The sequence below is a fragment of the Vollenhovia emeryi genome, unplaced genomic scaffold (assembly GCF_000949405.1).
Source record: "Vollenhovia emeryi isolate VEMERY1.0 unplaced genomic scaffold, V.emery_V1.0 DF939124.1, whole genome shotgun sequence".
NCBI classification, from domain to species: Eukaryota; Metazoa; Arthropoda; class Insecta; order Hymenoptera; family Formicidae; genus Vollenhovia; species Vollenhovia emeryi.
Genome location: NW_011967242.1, coordinates 713031 through 735430, shown reverse-complemented (window position 1 = coordinate 735430; position 22400 = coordinate 713031). Strand labels below are relative to the sequence as shown.

Here is a 22400-nt window from a genome sequence, read left to right as displayed (position 1 = left end):
TCCAGTGGGCAGGAGCCATTAGGCATGCCAGAGACAGCCACTGATCCGGATTCATCTAGGGAAATTTACCAAGTTGTCGATTGAGTACCACTGCTCAGTCTGATCAGAAATCCGATTACTTGTCGTAAACACCCTCTATTCATCTCTATTCTTCATGGTATCAAGTAAAACGCCGGCGTGGCCGCTCTCAGGTTTCTCTCTGGTCATAGGATCATACTGTGCTCCAGAAATGGCGTCGAATAGACGAGGTATCCAATTGAAACGAAAAATAGTTGATACCGGGAGTGACTCGGATAATGAAACAGAAAGTGAGTGTGTGCAGTTTTGAATATCATTCATCATTTAAATCTGATGATTGGTGAAGTTTTAGATGTATATTGCGGCTTTAATAATATACAAAAAGGTGTTTACACGCAGTTTGAGGTTAAATGACGTTTACCATGATTTTCTTTGCCTTTACGAGAACTTTTATAATAGTATATTTCATATTTCACGGTCGTCGATATATAATTGAAACAAAGAGAAAGTAAATCAACCGATAGTGTCTCACATTTACTCTTTTACATACACAGATCAAAGTATAACCTAGTATGTCACAGGTGTATTTTTTTCTATTGCAGAGAATGCAAAGCAGATGAAAACGAGATCAGAGGCGCCGCGACTGTGTCCGTACTTGGACACGATTAATCGACAGTTTTTGGATTTTGATTTTGAAAAATTGTGTTCTGTATCATTGTCCAGGATCAATGTATACGCTTGTCTGGTTTGCGGCAAATATTTTCAAGGCAGAGGAACTAATACCCATGCCTACACACACAGTGTGGCCGAGAGTCATCATGTCTTTCTTAATTTACACACGCTCAAGTTTTATTGTTTACCAGACAATTATGAGATAGTGGGTAGGTACATCTGTAATATCCTCTTGCGTCTTTGCAACTGAAGCGACTGAAATTTTACATGTTTATTAGATTCGTCTCTGGATGACATCAAATACGTGTTAAATCCAACTTTCGACAAGATGCAAATAGCCCAATTGGACAAGAGCGATAAGCAGTCTAGAGCGATCGACGGCTCCATGTACTCGCCGGGAATAGTAGGAATGAATAACATAAAAGCAAATGATTACTGCAATGTCATTTTACAGGTAATTTATAATTAAATGAACCTTAACATCGATACTTCCGTGCATTTTGTGATATTAATATTTTACAGGCGCTTTCGCACGTTACACCTCTGAGAAACTTCTTTTTACGAGAGTCCAACTATTCCCACGTGAGGAGACCACCTGGTGACTCATCGTATCTCTTAGTACAAAGGTTCGGAGAGCTTATGCGTAAATTATGGAATCCACGTAACTTCAAGGCGCACGTGAGTCCTCATGAGATGCTGCAAGCGGTAGTTTTGTGGAGTAAAAAAAGATTTCAGTTCACGGAGCAAGGTGCGTGGCAGATTTCACAGACTTGTACTTCTCGATAGAATTCAAGTGCTGTTCTTTACCAATAAGCACCACTGTTTAGGTGATCCGGTGGATTTTTTATCATGGTTTTTAAATGCTCTCCATCTGGCATTAAATGGCACGAAGAAGCGTGATTCTAGCATAATTTATAAGACATTTTTGGGTCATATGCGGATATATACGCGGAAAATTCCACCGTTGGAATTGGAGGAGAGCCAGAGAAGCGAGTTATTAAACACGGTGGAGTATGGCGAGACTGTGACGGAAAGTCCGTTTTTATATCTCACTTGCGATCTCCCGCCGCCTCCGTTATTTAAGGATCAATTTACGGAGAATATTATTCCACAGGTCGGTACACTATGTATGAATATTGACCATGTAAATAGAATGTAGAGGAGGGATTAAAAATCGCCCTTTGTTCGCGCAGGTAAATCTATACACGCTTCTGAACAAATTCAATGCCGTCACTGAGAAAGAATATAAAACTTACAAGGAAAATTTCATGAAAAGATTTGAGATTACCGAATTGCCACCATATCTCATACTTTACATAAAAGTAAGTCTTATACATATATATGCTACAAAGGTAATTATATGTTGCATCTTTGACAATTTTTTTATTACAGAGATTTACAAAAAATACATTTTTCGTCGAAAAAAATCCAACAATCGTGAATTTTCCCGTTAAGTGAGTATATATTATATTTTCTTGCTTTGTGTAGTGTTGCATTAAAAAAAAATTTGTTACAGTTTTAATTATAAATTCTGGTTATGTTTGCAGAAATGTCGATTTTGGAGATATTTTAACACCGGAAGTAAAAGCCAAACATTCGTGCACGACGTACGATCTGGTAGCTAATATAGTACACGATGGTGAACCTGGCCAAGGAACGTATAGGGTCCATATTTTGCATAGAGCCACTGGTCAATGGTATGAATTGCAGGATTTACATGTCACGCAAATCTTGCCGCAAATGATCACTCTCACTGAAGCATACATACAGGTGAACAGACTGAAAAAGTACTTGATTTTTTGCACAATTTGCGATATTTAGGTAACCATTGTACTCTCTTTTTACAGATTTATGAATTAAGGCAAGACACGCACATGGAAAACGGAGATGATAAAAATAAGAAAATTATATAATACGCTTGAATTGAAACACGAAAATATAAAAATAAAAGTTTATACTTTACCTATACAGACTTTGCTTAGAATCCTATATAAATGAGAAAGGCTCGATCAGTGTAACTGACTGGTACTGATTGGCTTCACTATTTTCTCTACATACATACGTATGTATAGTTAGGCAGAAAAGGGCCGGTTAGAAAACGAAAACGAAGTTTTCTTTCTTCATATAACTGCAGTCATTTTCTCTGTAGATAACATTCATACATGTTCAGTCATGTATCTCTCTTTTACATATGACTCTAATTTTCTGAGTTTTCTATAATAAGCTTGCAATATTTTGCAACTTTTATTTTTCTCAGTTGTCTCCATTACTCGTCTCCATTGTATAGCCGGATCAAAATTGAAAGCAGTGAAATTGTAAACTGCAAGGTAAAAAATAATATCAAGAATTATTGCAACGTACAGTGTCATGTTTGTTTTGGTACACTGTTTTTATGTTTAAAATATCTAGAAAATAGCGTTAAAATATACCGAAGATCTTTATTTGATTACACTTTTGATTAGTACATGAACATAAATATTTATTTCAGTTTGGCAGCTGTTTTTAATTCAAACAGAAAACTTGTTTTCGTCCTTGATTAAACACAATTCAATTCGATGTACATATAACATTATTGATTTCCCGTATAAAAAAAAGAGGATATATTTTACTAGTCTGCTCTATCAATCACAAACGCTATTTTATTAAAAAGCATTTTCTTTAATGTTAAGAATTTTTTCGTTTGTAACATCAATCCAAGATGACCACAGTGAGTGAGTAGGAGCCTTAATTTTATTATAGCGAGTTATGTGTATTATAAATAGATAACCTCAAGAATCGTTATGTTAAAAACCGTTCAACTCGGAATTAAATGCAATACATGCATTTTTATTTTTTGCATTCAGGTAATCGATAAATAATCCATATCGAATTGAATTGTGTTTAATCAAGGACGAAAATAAGTTTTCCGTTTGAATTAAAAACAGCTGCTAAACTGAAATAAATAAAATAAAGACTTGGGTATATTTGAACACTATTTTGTATAAAGAATTGCATTCTCCCTTCTGTCAAGTTCAAATAAAGACGTTCGCTCAGTTCGCGCTTCGAATTGAGCGATTCCGGCCGAGCGGCGCCGAGCGGCGCCGAACGGCTCGACAGCGATACGAACTTGGCGGCAGAGCGGCGGGGAGAGGCGGAGCCGCACGGAGATGCCCGAGTGGGAGCGAGTGTCGTCGGAGCCGCGTCCGCTCTCCGCCCGGCCGCCCGACAGCCGGAGTTCGTGACGGAGCGGAGCCGCGGCCGGCCACGCGAAGCGATCGTGAGTGAACGTGAGTGTCGCGCGCGCGTCACGTACCCCGCGCTTTTCGTCCGTCGAGAGACGCGCCTCTCTCTTTCTCTCTCACGGTGCCTCACGCCTGTCCCTCCTCTCGCCGCACGTAGGATCGCGTAGGATCGCGCGGCGATACGGTTCGCGCGCGCCGTTACGAGACGTGCGTGCGCGGCGCGGTGCGGCGCGTCGCGGGTGAGTGTTGCCGCGAGTGTTGATCGCGTTTACGCATCCTCGTCGCACTCTCGTCACGTGGATTACACTGCCCGGACGGAAAGCCGCCGAGGGAGCCTCGCTCGACCACACGGTGAGTACGCATTCTATTCTCGCGCGACGGGGAGCGACGACATTTCGAACGGGCGCCCCGCGCACCGCTATCCGTCTTTTGCGATGGCGCCGTCGATCTCGTCGCGCTCGCCAAGCGAAGCACGCAGAAGCGGGCGAAACATTTCAAACTCGCTGCCCGCGGCGGCGGTGACGGCAACGGTCGCGTCCTTCGTGCTCGACCTTCCCGTTGCATTCGGCAACGGGTCGTGCGCGCCTTCTCTCTCTCCCTCTCTCTCTCTCTCTTTCTCTCTCTCGCGCGCGCTTCTTCTTCCTTTTTTTTCGGGGGAATCTCTCGGCGCGCCGCGGTTTCTCCGCGCTTTCGCGTTTCATTCCCGCGCGGCGACGAGCGAGAAGGTACTTTTATCCTAACCTACCGTCCGTCCCCTCCCGCCGCCTCGTCGCCGGCTCGCGCGACGTCGAATACCTGTTTCGCGCGATGCTCGAAAAAAACTGTTCGATCGCGTGGCCGGCGCCGTCGGTCGTCGCGCGGAGGAGCGAGATGGAACGCGCGCGCGCGCGCGCGATCAAGGGAGACGCGAGGGGGCCGCGAGGCGGTGCGTTGACTCGCGCGGAAGGATTCCGCGAGTTTCGGATTCCTAGCGTCCCGCAAACCGCCGTGCGTCGCGTAAACCCGTTTCTGCGCGCGGAATCACGAATAAATAATCCGCGCCTATATACATTGTCGCGCTTATCTCCGGGATTTCGGAGTCGCAGCATGCGGCCTCTCGGCATCCCGATTCTCGCACGTGCGTCTGCGAGAGCTCTACGATGTTGAGGGCGTGACTCGCCTATTTCGTCGGACGGGCCGATTCGTACGACACGTCGGAATTTGCTCGGGTTGGTGAGCCCAAGCTCCACGTCCTTGTGTGCGAAATAATTGTCGGCTGTCATATCGTCATCTTCGTCGCGCGTTGCCTGACGCCAAATTAGCATTCGCCGTGCACGAGACGCGCCGTTACGGAAAGAAATCTGCGATACGCGCTATATTTTGCATAGATACCGGCTTGTACTCGCGACGCGTGACCCGAGTGCCGCACGGAAAACAAGAAAAACATTCTTCTTTTGAAAATATGCTTAGTATCAACTGTGAAAATGTTGAAACGAGATTATATCGCGTTAAAGGAAGAAAAGCTTACTTGAACGGAGCAATTTTCAGGGTAACTCGTTACTTGTAACCAAGTTACAGTTACTTTTTTTTTGGTAACTCGAACTTAACTTGGTTACTTTCTCTTCATCTCTAACTGTAACTTAACTCAGTTACATTTTTCCGATAACCAGCTAATTTAATAGTTGCTTTATATGTATTTTAAACCTGCACAGATCGCATTAGGCCCTGCGTAAACGCCTTATCGACGCCCTACAATTCAAATGCAGATTTGATATTTTTATTTTCATTGCAAGAAAGTAACTGCAAAGTAACGATTCGTTACTTGTTGAGTAACTGTAATTGTAGCGCGTTATTTTCCAAAATTGTTGACTTGTAACTGCAACTAGATACTTTCATAAGGTAACCTTCCCAACCCTGGCAATTGTATATAATTCAATCAAGGAAAATGTATGCTTATTATTTAAGAATAATTGTCTCGAATGGAAAGGAAACAATATTGGGTCGAAAATAATAGAGGGAAGTCTCCCAATATGAGATAGCGGGGTTTCGGTACGTAAGATTTGATCTGAAACTTTTTTTTTCTATGCAGTTGATGCAATTCAACGGCACGATGTATCGTTGCAATCTAAAACACCATTGCAGCGCTTGGGGAGAATTGAAAAATGTCAGATATCAAACAACGTTAATTCAGACAGATCTGTGAATAAGTGACGCGGACAAACTTACGATACAATTAGGCAAAATTACAGGCTGCGTTAAGAACAGCGTACGAGCTGGCCTTGTACGATATCTCGGAAAAATGGTTTCGTAAGCCGTTTGATTAGGTTTTTCCCATTCGGCATGTAGTTTTAATACCTCTAGATGTCTTTGGCACTTGACTTTTCCGCCAGACTTTTGTTCTCATCGTGTATAAATGAATGATATTATTTAACAACGACTGAGAACTTGTACATTTAATAGCACAATTGATATTGAAAGGATACACAATTTTATATTGTGATTATAATTGCGTAACATTTGCCCGAATAATCTCTCCGCACGCTTGTGAAGGTCAATTTTCACGTGGGTGTGCTGAGCAATATTGTCTAATCACGTACATGAAGATTCATCATCGCGTGGTATTCGCAGAAATGACAGACACGTTTTAACAATGATAACATTAATCACTCCTGCAGCTCGATGGAAATCCTGATTAACGGACCGATATGCGCTGTTTAATTCCACTAATCGATTTTTTGTCGATTTTTACACTCGCGAGCGAAATTCCCGGACGTACGTCTAAAATTATTATCGAGTTATTGCGATATCTTTTATTAACGGCAAGTTTTAGTCAGCTAAAATTTCACTCAATGAACATCTTCCTTGTTGAAAGATTTAGCGTGATTTAAACGATAAGTTCAAGCCTTCTATACGAACGTTCCTACACAGAGAAAGCGATTTCTTTGAGTTGAATAAATTTTGTTGTATCTAAACAAATTTGATATTTCGAATGGGCCAAACAAATTTGTTTGAATTTGAAACAATATATATCTTCGTCTGAAATAAGATATTTGTTTGAAACAAAAGGTATATTCTCTTTGATTTAAACGATGCTATTGTTTTATTCAAACATTATCGTTTGATAGAAAATATGAGGAAAAATGTACATACATCTTTTTTCCTCTATATAATAATTTTTCCTTCATTATTAGAAGAAAGATAAACCCTGAATTAGTACACCAAATTCAGCTATAAAGAATAGACCATTAGATGATTAGACTGCGTCCGCTGATGCGATCGCTTATACATTTGGCCGCCGTGATTTTATTTACGAGTTCCGCGGCCATCTAGTGTCAGCACAGAACTTTATAGACGCCTGGCGAAATAATATAATTATTTAGTCGAAAAATGTTACTTTAAATAATAGCATTTTTTCCATCAACTAATAGAGATTGTTTGAATAAAACAACAAAATTTTTATTCAAACAAATGTTTCGTATAAGCATACGTTGTTTCAATGAAACAAATTTCAATGAAATAAACAGGAATACTAAATCCAAAGAGACTTTTTTTTCTGTGTAGAGACGTACAAATCTTTCAGAAGCCTCTGGTCGAATCCCCTTTTTATGAATTTCTTAATTTTAATACTACAGTACACGCGAATAGTTTAGAACTCAATTTATGACGTAAAAATTTTCTCGACTTCTTTTATTTCACAAAGTTGATCGAGTCGGCTCCCGAGAACCTCGGCGTTGCTTAATTCGATCGCGCAAAGTTTGCAAGGGAATCAAATTAAGAGGTGTCGGGTGTGTAGCATAGCGTAATGCGAATTTAAATGTGGTACAAAGAAGGGAAACAAGGAAGCGTGAGACTTGCTCGAGTAGATCGCAACAGCAGGTGGCCGGCTGTGCAACGTACTGCAATTGAACCTGATGGTGATGATACCTCGCGAGGCCGCGAGATACCCACCGACCAATTGGGTTATACGAGTCACGATTCCGCCGAGATCGTTACACGCGGCATGCAGATGCGTCCCGAGTGTAACGATTAACTCTAGAGCCGCTAAGATGTCCGCTTCGAAGTTGCTTACTTTTCGAGAGCGACTTTCGAGAACGACAGCTTTGCGATAGACGCGGTATTGACAGCGATTCTCGATTATCGCATCCTCGAGAGATTCTTACCGCGCTGACCGAGAATGCAATTCTCAAGGGAGCATCCGCTTCAAGTGCGGCGGACTGCGTCAAGTTCAAACGTTGTGTCGAAAGAAATTTCATGAGAAAATTTTCTCTCCAAAATTTCGACGCTTTGCTTCGATATTCTTTAGCGCGATTCGTTTAATGATGCTTACACTGAGAAAGATGTCCGATTAAATATTAATCGGATAATCCGATCACATAATAACAAACGGATAGATCCAATTAAATTGAATATCTGGTGAAAAATATGATCGGTTTGTCAAAGAAATTTCATCGGTAACTGCATCTCATCGGACAAATATCATCGGATGTATCCATAATTTATTCGGAAAACGTAATCGGAAAAATTAACCGTATCGGGGAAACACAATTTAATCCGGTTTATCCGATGGAAATTTTTCTCAGTGTATTGATTTTCAGTCGGATTTTAATTATCTATACAGTGGTAAGATAAGCAGAGAGAGATGCAATAGAGAAAAGTTTTAACGTGAGTTTGCTGAGTGGACGCTTTGAATTTTTCGAGGTGACCTAAAACCGTCCATGAAGCGGAACAAACAAGCGTAAATTGTCTTCCTTAAATTTCGGAATGTAGGGCGATCGTTCATGTAACTAATACTTTTCGCAATCGGGGTCCAATCCAATTAACGTTCATTATTCTTCGTTTGGCGAAGAACAGGATCCTCTCGTTCCTCCTTTTTTTGTGAAAATACTGCAAAACGTATAATATAAACGTGCAATATAAACGATTAAACAGAGAGCTAGAAAATATCCCGATAATCTTGGCACCTCGCTATTTTCTGACGCGTCGACTGAATTTCAGATCCTACTTTTAAACCAAATATAAAATTGGCTGGTTGTCTCTAACACACACATATCAGGGGGACTTTTACGGCATGCGGGTGTCGATAATTCATTTTCTCTTAAGTGCTACTCCCGCGCGCGAAGAGACAGAGAGAGAGAGTACTTTACGCGGTGATTAGGAGTTGAAGGAACATTATCGCCGTGAACTGGATACAATGTACGAGACACTGTTCTCATTTACGTAATGCACCACGGGATGGAGACAATGCGGCGCGCTAGCGTGCCTCGCACGGCTTCTAGACCCCGAAAAAGAAAAATGCGGATCTCGAGGCTGTCATCGCCGGGTCCGCATATCCGTCGTTTCGACGAGACGTTAAACTCGTGACGTTCAGGCGCGAGCAAACGACGCGGATTATCACGATGTGCGAAGAGCGCGCAGAGCTGTCCGTGGGGACCTCGCGCTCTCGCTCTCCATAAATATTGAGACGCTCTTGAATCGCGGAAAATTTCGCGCGATTTCAAGGAACGAGTAATCTCGCGATTGCATGGCACGTATTGCGCGTTATATCGACCCGTGCGTCGCGTTTCAGTATTTGTCATAGCGAATTCGGTAGCTTCAACTCTGGTTTCTCTATCGTCGCTTAACTTTAACTCATTCTTTGTCTTTTTCTGAAGGAATAGAAAGAGATAAAGGTTGGGTTAAATCGAGGGGGAAACCGCTAACCAAAATCTTGTTTATCTTATTATCACATTTTATCTTATTTATCTTGTTTTATCATATTTCATCTGATTTTATCTGATTTTATCTTTATAACGCCCCAGCAAGGGCTTAATGCCCAAACTAATGCCCATAAATGCCTAGTAATGCCCAGTAGTGCCGCAAATCTGTACACCACAATGCCCTCAGCGGTTTCCCCCTCGGGTTAAATTTAAGTGACGTTAGAAAAATCGGGCCTAAGGCTTGTTTAGGGCCAGTTTCACAAACGTTGGTTAACTGTCAACCAGAGTTTAGTCAACTCTCTATCTTTTTTATCTTATTATTTAAGAAAAGATAGAATCAATTAATCTTCGGTTAGCAGTTAACCGACGTTTGTGGAACTGGCCCTTATAGTCAATTCTTGCGTTTAACTTTGTCTTAAAGACGTGCTCAAAAGCATTTAGCTAAAAGACCGATCCGCACGGATGCTGTACAGATAAATTTACTGGCTAAGAAATATTTCAAGAGGTTTGTGGAGAGATGAAATGCGCTTTAAACAATTGATGCTCTTGTTATTCTTTTCGAATGTTCGGCGACTCGTCGAGTTTCGGCTACAGAAAATCCCGGGGTTACCGCTCCACTTGGCCGGGAGACAAGTCGGGTTTTACGTAACTCTAGAACGCGCAGCGCACAAAACCTTTCGGTCTTTCTAGATTTTAACTAAGAATTTACAACTTTTCAGCTAAAAATGTCATTTTAACTCCTTCTCTTTTTACGTCTTCTCTGGATAACGTTATATGTTTAACGTGACCACATCGATTCTTGTCCGCTCGGGGAAGTTGCCGTGTATTTTTGTCGAGTTAAATTTATAAGAACGACTTTATAGTCGTAGCGTTTCGTTGCGGCAGCTAGTTTTCCGGCAGTTGAAACTGTTTAGAGTCAACGTGAGCGTGCGTGAGCTACATTAGAACGCATCTGTAAGCGCGTCTATATTTCTCTGGATTCTCTGGGTGAGCAATCGATAATTCGAGCAACGTACGAAGTAACGAAGGAAGATTTCTCTCGCGAACAAAAGGAACACATTTGATTACGTTGCTCTTTCGTCGCGGAAGACGTTGAAAGATTAAGAACGAGAGCCTGTGTAGCGGTAATGGAAAATCGGAGAGAAATGTGTGCATCGTGTGTTTGAGCGGTGCAGATCGAATAATGAGGTCGGAACGATTGAGATCCGTGGTGTTCCGTTTTCACATTTTAATGTGAATTAAATGAATATATATTTTTCTTTCCTTACTACGCGGAGAGAATTTTTTCTTACAATTTATCCTGAAAAATCATGTAATCGTGGAATTTCAAGAAACATGGCATTTTAAAGAATTTTACGAAATGTATAAGGGAATAAGACCAATAATATACGAGCAACTAAATGATAAAAACTTATTTAAATATTCCGATTCCAATAAACAACTAAAATTATTTTACATGTATTCCGCATTGTACAAAATTTAATTAGAAACGAAGTCCTTGACTTACAATTAGTTCAATGACTTCAATGGTAACGAAATTATTATATATATAATTAGATCAATATCATGAACGTTTTGACTGTACTTACAATTAGTCTTCTTCAGCGTAATTAATCACTACAACAATATATCAATGATAATATCAATCAATGAGAATTTTATGAGTTTAAAAACTTTACCATACATTCTACTAGTAATTATACTTACAATTAGTATATATTTTACTAGTGGAATCAAGAGGGTAGCCACTTAATGCAGTCATGAAATAGTTGCTGTTAGGACGGTGAGTTGATACACCTTTGCGCGCAAATTTCGAATAATAAACAGTAGACACAAATAGAAAATTACTTCTCGTTAAGACCACGGTTAGACTGGTGGAAAAAGTGAGAAGCAAGGAAATATGTGACCGAATACTACAATCTTAATTGAAATTACCTCTGCAAGTAAATACTTGTTAGCAAAATCAACAAGATATAATGTTAAAATATGACGATAAAAGATATTCTCGGGTAATAAATAAATTGACATTTAATATTTTCGCCGAAGAAATTTGGTGAGTTTTGAAAGAGGAGTTTTTCGCCGAAATTCAATTCAATAAATTTCTTTTTGCAAAGTTAGAAAAAATGCAATTGAGCGATTCGAAGTACAACGACGCTTCAAAATGTGAATTTTTAAAGATTACATCACAGAAATTGATGAATGAACATCGAGTAAAAATACGAAGCCGCTCAATTAGCCTATCTCGCTCTTGTGCGCGCTATGTTTACGCTTTTAAGTGCACGCTGAATTTTATCGTAGCCGTTGCACTTATGAATGAAGGCGGTCGTCGCGTCGCGCGCGGCAGCGATGAATGCACCAGATCGATTAACCTTTTATGGCGCAAAGCGATCTCTTTTTTTTTGTTGCTACACCCGTTGGGTAAACATCCCGAAGTACGCAGTGAATTTTATCGCTATACTCGCGCTCTCTGTATTTATGAATGGCTGGGGAATAGGCGTGGGAGGGGCGACTTTTGGGCAAATGCCATCGGTCACGTCACGCAGTTACTGTTGTTTTGATACTCGTAATATTTCACCAGGGATATAAATTTAATTTATTAACGTATTGTGTGGGATACGCGTGCGGATGATAAACAGCGAATATATGCGGGAAACGTGGTTCTTCGATCCATTATCGAGATACTTTTTGTTTCGCGAAAATCTCTTCTGAGACAAGTTCTCTGAAATTTGAACAGGTTACTTTGGCGAGTCTTCGAATAAGAAAGTAATAAGAAAGTAATTAAACTTTGATGCATTTAATAATTTTTAACGAGTCTGCCCGCCGATGTTAAAGACATCGAATTTGTCTTATACATTTTCTTCACCAAACTCACAGCGGCCATCCAAAAGTCGTACGATTTCGATACGCAAAGGAGGGACAGATCGTAATAAATGGAGTCTCGATTGAGAACCGATAGATCGGGCGGGAAAGCAGCGATATCTTTCTCTTCGCTCGCTGGCTACGACGTTTCGCGATAAAGTCCTGCTTCGCATAAAATACGCGAGGTGCATTGGTCGCTCAAGTTCGACCGCGTGACCCTCCAAGTAGGCTAACTCGCCAAGTGCGGCGACCGAATGGTCGCTGGCATAAGCGCTACTATTGTGACCCACAGCCTGCACTTTCCGTTAGATGTTATTATCCGCACCACCTGTCTTAACGTGCGCGCTTCCCCTTCTTCCGTTATCTCCCTCCTCGTATCTACGTGTCCTTCCTTCTCCCGTCTCCTTCCTTCCTTCCCTCGCATCCGCCGTCCGTTTCGCTCTTCCGCCGCCACGGGCACCATATTCGCCTCTACTGTTACACCTGCGGCTTTAGATGGCTTGCGATGCTTACGTTGAAGAGCCCCCGCCTTCCAGAAGACACACCTTGGCGTGTCAATTATTAATTAAATCGCCGATCTTTCATTCATGTCTGCACGCTCTCTCGTTTTCTTCCGTAACGCTATCTTGATGCGCTCTTATACGAGCAACTTTGTACAAGAGCCACGCTATATTTCCCGTTACTATGAATTCGCATATATAATTGGAATTACATATGCGAATGTTCAATGGACATTATTAAATCAGGTAAACAAAGGCAATTTCATGCCTTTTCAAATTTACCTCGAGTTTTTCGGCAGAAATGTCGGATAATGTATTCAACGATTTAATTTGTATTAAATATGACAGGAGGATGTTTTGCGATGTCGCTCGAATTTTGTCTCGCGTAAGGGTTTCGTAAACGATATAAAGTATTTCCAATCGGGGCTTCCGTTCCCTCTTTGAAAGTAGAAAGTCTCACGGCTCTACGCCCGCGGGTGAATCTCAAAATTCCGACCTTCGAGTCCTTTTACACGCCGAGTTACGTAAAGAGAACGATCCCACGCGCGACACGTGCTCAACCTCGTTCGCGCCTGCGACGCAACGTTGCATATATTTGCAAACGGTTGTTCGACACGTATTTGCAAATCACACTCGTCGGCAATGGGGCCTGGAAAGTTGCGGGCCTTACGTCGCAGCGTCTCTCGACGGCTGCAAAAGGCCCCCGCAAGCCCGTACATCTTTCGACGAGACTTTTCCGCGCAGCAACTTGAATGAGTTTACGTAAATTAGCGGCATTGATTTATAGACGTTTAATATACGGCATTGCCTGCGACTCTGTCTTTTTCAATTGAATATTGATGAGCGTTTATTATTAATAGTCTATTAGGCGAGTCTGTAGGTGTAATGAGCTATCAGTCATGAAGTTAGAGAAGTCGTACACTTTTATTTATCACGTTCGACGACTTTTTTTCCTCTCTTTAATTTATCATTATATCTGTTTTGCCGAATCACGTTACACCTCCGAGATATTTTTTATGCATAGGTATTTATCGCGAATAAATTGGTGGTGTCTTAATTTCATATTTTGAGCCTTCACACAGCATGTAATTTGAATTAATTTATTGCGAATAATCATACGCAATCACGCGAGCATTGTTTCAAATAAGGGATTTGCATGCGCCACTTCACATTGATTAATGATTACATGTTAATCCGTTTGCAATAAAAAATGTAACGCGCATAGATCGTTGCTTTATTAATACTGAAATGCTTTATAAAACAGTCAATAACGCCTTTTAATTTTGTTCCATTATTAATTAAATCTCCCTGTATTCTCTCTTTCGAAAGATTTTAATAAATGAATATAACGAATGCTTGGTACGTTGCGTAACAAGCGTAATAATGTTACTTCATGTTTAATTGACGATTTACCATGATTGGCCATTGAACCATGAGTTTCAGTTATTCTTATCTTAATTAGAACATCGCGTTAACACGTAATGACGAGCAAATAATGAGATGAAATGTTGCCGCAACCTTTGTGCGCGAAATTGCGCTAAATTATAAATGAAAGTTATTGTTGAACTTGTATATCAGTCGCTAGGTGGTAGGCAAGTGGACATCGAAAAGTATCACGTCTCGGCACAAAAGCGGATACCCGAGAAGTAAGGGGGTAAGGAGATTTTAGTAATCGGTATAAGAAATACGATCTTTCGCCTTTGCGTGCGAGACAAAGTCGAAAGTGTAGTACGTCTTCCAGAAAGCAGCAGAGCACGCACAAAAGACAATAGTCGGAGTTGCACAATTCCGTGCCGCTACTGTCGTTGGGCACTCTCTGGAACTGGCGAGGCAGTTAGTAGCGGCAAAACGAGGTCCGCGATAAAATTCGCGAAAGAGCCGGTCGCGCGCCGCAAGATTCATCCTCGATCTTATCAGGGCGAAGGGGAAGGGAGGAGAGAAAAAGAAATACCGACCGCATCATCTTCGAAGGGTCATCGCTTCCGGCCAATTGTACCTTGGATTTCTTCCGGTCCCACGCTTCGCATAACTTCTCGTCGGTCGGATTATTCTCGTCCCTCCCCCTCGCTGGCCTTTCTTCTTATCTTTCTTTCTCTCTGCCCTCTCTTCTCTTCCTCCTCGATCCAGCACTTCATTTAATTCTGTTAGTTTTAGTAATTGCAACCGCATCGTCTTTCGTTTGTCTTTAATGTTTTTATTACATTATTTTTTATTATTCTTTCTCAAATAACTGATCTTTCACATAAACTATGATTATATACAAAGAATGAATAATGATAAGTATTTACTTATACAATGTATTTTTATAATAATATTTTGTAGTGCTAACATAGATTTAATTTTATGATAAATTTGGAGATAAGTTTTGTCTTTTTTCGTCGCACCCAAGTTTTCTCCCCCTCGTGTCGTTGTCGTGTAAATATTCGAAAATTGCAAGGAATTTCATACTTTTGCGCCAAAGGCCTCACCGAGAAATGCGTTAGGAATTTCGGGTCTAGAGAGGAAGGAGTTTGAAAATATTTAAGTTCGCATTTCTCTAAAATGTGTTAAGGAAAAATATTTGCGACGATGTAAATTATTTGCACCAGCAAGGGAATTCATTCGTAGATATAAAAGATTGTTATAATACGAGAAGTACAAATTCGATAAATCATAGCGTATATTTTTCGTTGGAATTATGAATAATAAGGCGATATTTTATCATTTATCGCCGAGGAATTTGCTTGGCTTAGCGCACGGCTTTTACTTTTGCAGAAGTTTTCAAATAAACGCGGAAACTAATATTTGCGTTCAATTATCTTTTTCGTTAGATATTTAATTTGGAGATTAAATTCACGTATTACGGATTTTCCTGTACGTTCATAAAGGAAAAACAGGATGCAGGGGTTGGTACGATCGATGTCGGGGCGGAAAACGAGAAGTCAGGCATGAGTTATCTCAAATTTATATTAAAAGCTTTCCCGGCGCGAGAAGCCGCGGAAAATGCGTTTACGCGTACAGGGTGTGACGTGTCAATTTTCGGGCAATTTCGCGGCAATTTCCTGATCCCTCCGTAGATTCCGCAAGGAAAGGGGGAGAAAGACCGAGTGTCGCACGAGGGAAGGAACCGCGTTTAAGAATCAAGCATTTCGTTCCTATCGTAGATCGGTGGATTGCTCCGAAAATAAAATTGAAAATTATACCGATATTGAATGCAGAAAATCTTTCCGCATGAATTTATTAATCCTTTTAAAGAGCAAACTATTTTCTGGTAGAATTTTACCTCAACCAGAGGCGAGCAGATCATGTTTTCTTTAAATGGATAAAGTAAATTATTATTATTTCTCCTGAAATATATTACGATTGTAATATTTGTCGACATTAAGTGCGAGATTAGACACAGTTAATCTGCGATGTGTGTAAAAGCTGATATAATTCTAGTTAAAATTCCCATTGTGTTGACACAAGAAGGTAACCGCTCATTTTTTATTCGCGCGATAACGAAAATGCGAACGTTTGCATAGGCTGCACTTTGTGCGTATCTGCAGTTTCGCAAATGAAACTCGCTAATACCGATGTTAATCTCGGGTAATAACGCGCCTGTCTTTGCCGTTTTATCACGGTAAGAGCGATAAGTTTCACGTGGAGCGAAGCGGAGCCTTAATCGCGCACCCGTCCGATCCTTGCACGCAATAACGACTCTCATTAATCCGCATGCCACGTAGCGTGTTTTTTGAAACGTGTCCTGGCCGCGGCACGAGGAACCGGAAGCGGTCGTCTGGACACGCATGGCCACATATCGGAAAAGGACGGTTCATTGTCGCCTGTGCACCGACCGTTGAAAAGCTGTGCGCGAGCGGTGTCCGATGCACGTACATATTAGCTTGATAAAACACGGATACGAGTTTACTCGTACATTCCCAGTACCAAACCACAAGGCGCATTCTCCTTTCCCAAAATAATTATCGCCCGCGAAACAGCTTTCATCTCGCGCGAGTCCTTGGTAGGTCGGAGTGCAATCGTATCGTGATTGCGCTCAGAATGAAAATGTCATCGAGAATGAATTCTCGCGGGCGAGCTTACGTGGCGCGCGGTACGTTAGAAATGGCAGGGCATTTGTTGCGGCCGATCTGATTCTGATAACGTTGCGTTACAGGTGCAACGACGGGCTATAGAGGTAGCTCCCTGCGAGGGAGCTGGTAATTTAAAGGTAGAATCGATCGTCAGCTCTCTCTCTCTCTGCAAGTCGTGCTCGCCATTTCTTTGCCTTTGGCAACTTAGTCGTTGATAGAATGCCGTCTCGAACATAATCGAATATCTCTACTATCGCTAAATGTCATTAATTAAATGTTTCAATATTAATTAAATACCTGGCTCGTCCGCGTAGCTGAACCTATCGCGCGTTATAATCGATAGTCGATATACTAAACTATATTATTAAAAAATTTAAAGTTAATTATTCAGCTTGCATACATTAATACGTACATGCAATTTGAATTGTAATCGACAACAAACTTTTTCACATATCTGGACTAGCACCGGTTAGATATTTATCTATTTAAAAGGGGCGCAGTTTTTATCATCCAATATTAAAACTACGTTATCCCCTACGCGTCTCTGCGACATGCGATTTATAATCCAATAATCAATACTATTATAGACGAATTAAAATACATTTTAATATATTTTATCGAGGAGCAAACCGCTGAGGGCACTGTGGTGTACAGATCCGCGACATTACTAGACATTTTTGGGGCATTAGGTCTAGATAAAATAAGATAAAATAAGATAATAAGAAAAAGCATTAGTGGGCATTGGTGTACAAGATTTTGGTCAGCAGTTTCCCCCCTCGTATTTTATAAAAAACACATAAACGATATTGAAGATAAACTACTGATAAAACATATGGTTTGTCATGCGAGCTAGTCCAATCTCACGTGTTATCAGGAAACGAGCAACCGTGTACGCTGGACGTAAATTTGCGATCTCCTTTCACGCGAGGACAACTTTATATCGCCAGTTTCTCTGCTCTCGCTGCTCTTCCGGTAGAAAACCTCGCGCGACGTTATTTTAGTTGTAAAAAAACATATGTACGCGACGACCGAGACAATCGACTTTTCGACGGTGCCAGGTGCGCGCGGACTTGGAATTCGATCGCCCAGCAGGTGAGCCGTTCGCTCGCGTGCTACTCTCCGTGATCTCGCGTGCGCGCGTATTAAAGCGTCCGTCGTACTATCGATTCGTTGGGGGAGGTTCAGTGACCATCGAACAACTCGGACTCCTCGAGCCCCGTTGTGTATTGTATGTCATTGGTAAGCCGCATCGCGGCATTCGCGGCTTAACTTCAACTGCAGCGTCGGCATACAAATGTCGCCATCGACGGCACTAGTCAAGTACCAACGCAATATAGTTATAAGAAAAGGAAACGTCCCCGTTACGGGGACATTGACCTACATTCACCTCGCGAATGTGCTAAATGTAGCGATTTGATATCAAGCTTTGTCTGGCTAATGTAAGGATGGCATGCAATGTCGGTGGAAGGTGGGATTCGCACAAGCACTAAATGTGCGGTGAGGCCGTAGATGGTTTCGTCGATTGTTTACACTTGAGCCGTACTGAAATTTCTTACAAGAATTTTCACGATTAATATCTTTTTCGAAGAATAAAGTGCCCAAGTTTTAGGTTCTCTCGCTGAATGACACATTAAGGTAGTTGTTTCGCGACAGTAATGCTCGAAAGTTTCTTCCAGACAGGAACCAGCACTCACTTATTACAATGATGTATCTTCATGCAGTATTGTTCTGGAGAATACACTTACGATTAATACATAATATAAAACAGACTCGAAAGATTATAGTTAAGGCGTTGTTGCCACATCTCTTACACTACACTCATGTCTACTACATAATTTTTCCCGTTTATAGTTTTAACTCTTTATATTGTTGAAACGGAACGGTTAATAATTTTGATTTTTTTCCCCAGTCATTCGTTCTATTTTACTTTGTAACATATTTGGAACTAAAATGTGCCATCATTTGCGTTTGCACGCAAATATTAATATTTTAACACATTTCACGTGTAATAATATTACAACGAATTCTATTGTCACGTGTAATAATATTTTCAACCTGTTTCACACGAAATATTTCGTGTAACGTAGCACACTTTAACATTTTTTTTTCAGAACTTTGAGACGGACAGTTTTAATTTAATTAGTCTTATTTTGCACGTATTAATGTAAAGAGTAAACTGTAAAAATTTGAAACAGTTCTTACATAAATGGTTTTACGAAACAACTACCTTAATCTGGAAGCACTGAAAGTTGTAGAACAATTGTAAAGATCCAAATGATATTAATGCAATATTTTGACGGGGCAAAATGATGAGATGGTACTTGTACAATTTTGTGCATTCTCTTTACGTAATATAAACGTTTTACAATCTCGTTAAAGTCGAGCTTTCGGACAGAGGGCGGATTAGAGGGCGAATTTTCGTCAGTCATAAGTCATACAGTATTCAGTACTTTCGTGCGTTTTACGAGCGCCCTACCTTTTGCATTTTGAATTCGGCGAAGGTTTAGAGATGGCCGTGATACCTAAAACCCGGGCCCTCGTGCAAAATTGATGACATGTTTCCCGGTTTACGACTCTTGTACGATATATATTACGTCTGGAAGAAGGATACTCCTGTTTCTTTATGAAGATCAGTTCGACTGAACGCTCTATTTAGATTTCATTTACTTTATATGCTCCGAGAAATGTGGAACTTGCCACCAATGTAAAAATTAGCAGTTCCATTAAGCATGAAAAAAATTCGCAATAGAACTGAAGCAAGGAGGAAAAGAGGGAAAAAGAAAACATCGTTATAATTCCTTAACATGGTCGCGCAAAGCTCAAAGTTATCGATCTTGTTCGGCGCACCTGAACAACGATAGAGGGGAAAAAATGGTGGCACGTCTTCGAGGCAGACGGTATAATTTTGCGAGAGAAGCTTTTGCCACGAGGGCTTCGGAGAGGCGACGGAAAGGAGAGCGAAAGAGAGCATAAGAAAGTCGATTATGCCGGGCCGGCAGGTTCTTCGACGAGAAACGCGGAGGAGGGCGAAGACAAGCGGATACAGAGAAAGCAGTTTCACTGTGCGTCGGTTGGAATCTTAAGTATTGCGTTGGCGAACGTGGAATTACACCGAAAGTACTACTACTTTGCCTCGTTAAGCCTGAGAGAATTTTCGTTATTTTATTACCGCGCAGCTGCCAATTATTTACGTTTATCGTTTCCAATTTTTTACGATTTACCCAATTCGCCTAGATGGTGGACCACGTGTCTCTGTTCTTATATTTCTCGCTCAACTGAACGCGGTAGAGATAACGTTCCTATTGTTTGTGCCATTTTCCGTGAAACAAAGAAGTTTTGGGACTGTGTAATGACGGCGGGATTACATGCGAGCTGAGCGTGTAACGATGATAGATAATCGTGGATACAGGCTGGTGTCGCGAATGTGCGGGACAAGATAAGCGTTTTGTAGAACTTCCTATGCGTCATTGCTGCACATGTGAGAATTCTAAAGGCGCGCGTAAAGTGCGAAACGATTAAATATGACTAATCGCTCACGGAAGAGACACGATGTGCCCAAGGCTAGGAGGCAGCGATATCTTGAGATGGTCGATTTCTTGATAACACGAGGTGCAATGCCTCCCGCGGATAATCGCTCTTACAAGGATTCGTGTATAATCGCGAGACGACGATCGTTAATTATACGCATGGAACCGGATTAATCACTTTTTTTCCTGATAATTCGTTCTTAATGAATGACATAACGTCGTTCATTCAATCGTCTTTTTATTCATATCAATATTTCGCTCAATCCGATAGAAATGATCTCGCGGGCAGAGACACTCCAGGGAGATAATTGAGAGATAACTCGCGCGTAACGAGCTGCATTAAAATTATCGTAGCCAGATAACGATCTGTTTAACTTGACTTCTCGAGACACCTCAATCTTGTTTCGCGAATTACGACTGGCAAGTTCTTGAAGATTTGTGTGAAATTGTGGAGATTTTTCAAACGTAAATGATCGAGCAAAGTAACTGACGCTGAGATAAATGAAATACAACGCTAATAAATAAAAAAAAACAATATCAAAGATATTTTCAATTTTTATTGAAATTCATATAGCGGAATAATCGCGTTTCAGGTCTCAAGACCAGAGACAGCGCGTTGTTTCCGAACAGAAGCCGTACACCATATGCCTGCGGTGTCGTGCATGCATGGCACCGCACACGCACGCACGCATGTTTGAAATATGACGCGGCGTTCGCGTCTCGCGAAGCTTCACTCGTGCCCGTCAATTATCCGGACGTATTATCGATTACTCAACCGTGAATTCGTCTAGTTTCCACGTCAAAAGGATTGACTTTACGAGGAGAGTCCTTTTAATTACAAAGATCCGATTCACTGAGTATTTAAATATTGCACTTTTATTGATACGTTATTGATATCTCCAAGCTCTTACTTGGCTCATACATTCTTCATCAAAAATATGTTGTCCTGAAAAATTTAGTGGGCATGTAAAGTCCTGTAAACAAAATGTACCGAAAATTGAAAATTTAGATAATGTCCCGAAGACATAATCGAAATTCGAGAAATGTAACACTGTCCCGAAAAGTCAGAATCCAAAAAATGGAGAAGTATAACCATAGACATAATTTATTTAGACCGAGCATTGAGCAGTGGGGGTAGAGGTTCATGTCGAAAAGGACAAACCCTGTTTTAAACATGATAAATCTCTTTAGGTTGCCAGTAATAAATAACAATGGATCCGTTTAGTCGACCTTATCTGGCTCTTATTTCATAAATTCAATAAAAATACAAATATAATGTGCAACGTTTCGACACCCTGTTTGGGTCCTTTTCAAGCACAAATTCTTAAAATTAATTGATATAAAAAATTGAGTCATTGTAATACGTCATTGAACAGTAAAACATTTTTATGTAAAAAGTCGAGTCATGATTATAAAATTAACAGCACAAATTGAAAATGTCCAAAGTCTACCATGGTTGGAGAGTGACTCTGTTGCTATTTTGTTCTCTCTCGTTCGCATGCGACAAAACAGAGTTTGTCCTTTTCTACGTGTACCTCTACTCCCACTGCTCAAATAAAGGCAAACGCTCGGTTAGATATATTATGTCTATGAGTATGACAAAGTCTCAAAAGTCATTACCCCTCAGACACGAGACAACGTCCCGAAAAGTACACACGAGAAAAAATTAAGACAATTCTCTAGAAAGTGAAACACATCAAAATAGTACATGGCGCACCTCTCGAATTTTCAAAAGAGAGAGAAGAAGTGGAGTTTGTTCGTGAGACGAATATCTCTTTTTCAGAAAAAAAAACTATAATCTTAAAATAAATTTTTTTGTGAATCAATGCTTTTCTTCTCCCAAAGTTACAATATTTTTGTTTCAAAATATTTTTGC

At 40.8% G+C, this 22400-nt stretch overlaps 2 protein-coding genes across 4 annotated transcripts in view; both read left to right on the top strand.

Moving 5' to 3' along the window:
• Positions 1-217: 217 nt before the first annotated feature.
• Positions 218-2964, top strand: LOC105569328 (U4/U6.U5 tri-snRNP-associated protein 2). Of its 2 annotated transcripts, none has more exons than XM_012025694.1 (9): positions 218-308; positions 621-899; positions 969-1144; positions 1213-1438; positions 1518-1804; positions 1884-2012; positions 2083-2144; positions 2238-2460; positions 2538-2962. In XM_012025694.1, exons 1-9 carry the CDS (start codon positions 230-232, stop codon positions 2601-2603), a joined length of 1527 nt encoding a protein of 508 aa, XP_011881084.1. In that variant the 5' UTR covers positions 218-229; the 3' UTR covers positions 2604-2962. The 2 variants fall into 2 exon arrangements, with proteins under 2 accessions (XP_011881084.1, XP_011881085.1); XM_012025695.1 differs by lacking the exon at positions 218-308 and adding an exon at positions 315-403 and having other exon boundaries at positions 2538-2964.
• Positions 2965-3883: 919 nt separating this feature from the next.
• LOC105569329 (rap guanine nucleotide exchange factor 2-like) overlaps positions 3884-22400 on the top strand; it is a 139549-nt gene continuing 121032 nt past the window's right edge. For both annotated transcript variants that reach the window (XM_012025697.1, XM_012025699.1), the window contains exon 1: positions 3884-4262. The gene's annotated coding sequence lies outside the window, so the exon portion shown is untranslated. The remainder of the gene's footprint in view (positions 4263-22400) is intronic.

Bases quoted from the DNA above. Each gene is read 5' to 3' on its own strand.
- LOC105569328 (XM_012025694.1), top strand. From the start codon at position 230: ATGGCGTCGAATAGACGAGGTATCCAATTGAAACGAAAAATAGTTGAT. The intron at 309-620 runs GTGAGTGTGTGC...TTTCTATTGCAG, and splicing joins CTCGGATAATGAAACAGAAA to AGAATGCAAAGCAGATGAAA. The intron at 1,805-1,883 runs GTCGGTACACTA...TTGTTCGCGCAG, and splicing joins CGGAGAATATTATTCCACAG to GTAAATCTATACACGCTTCT.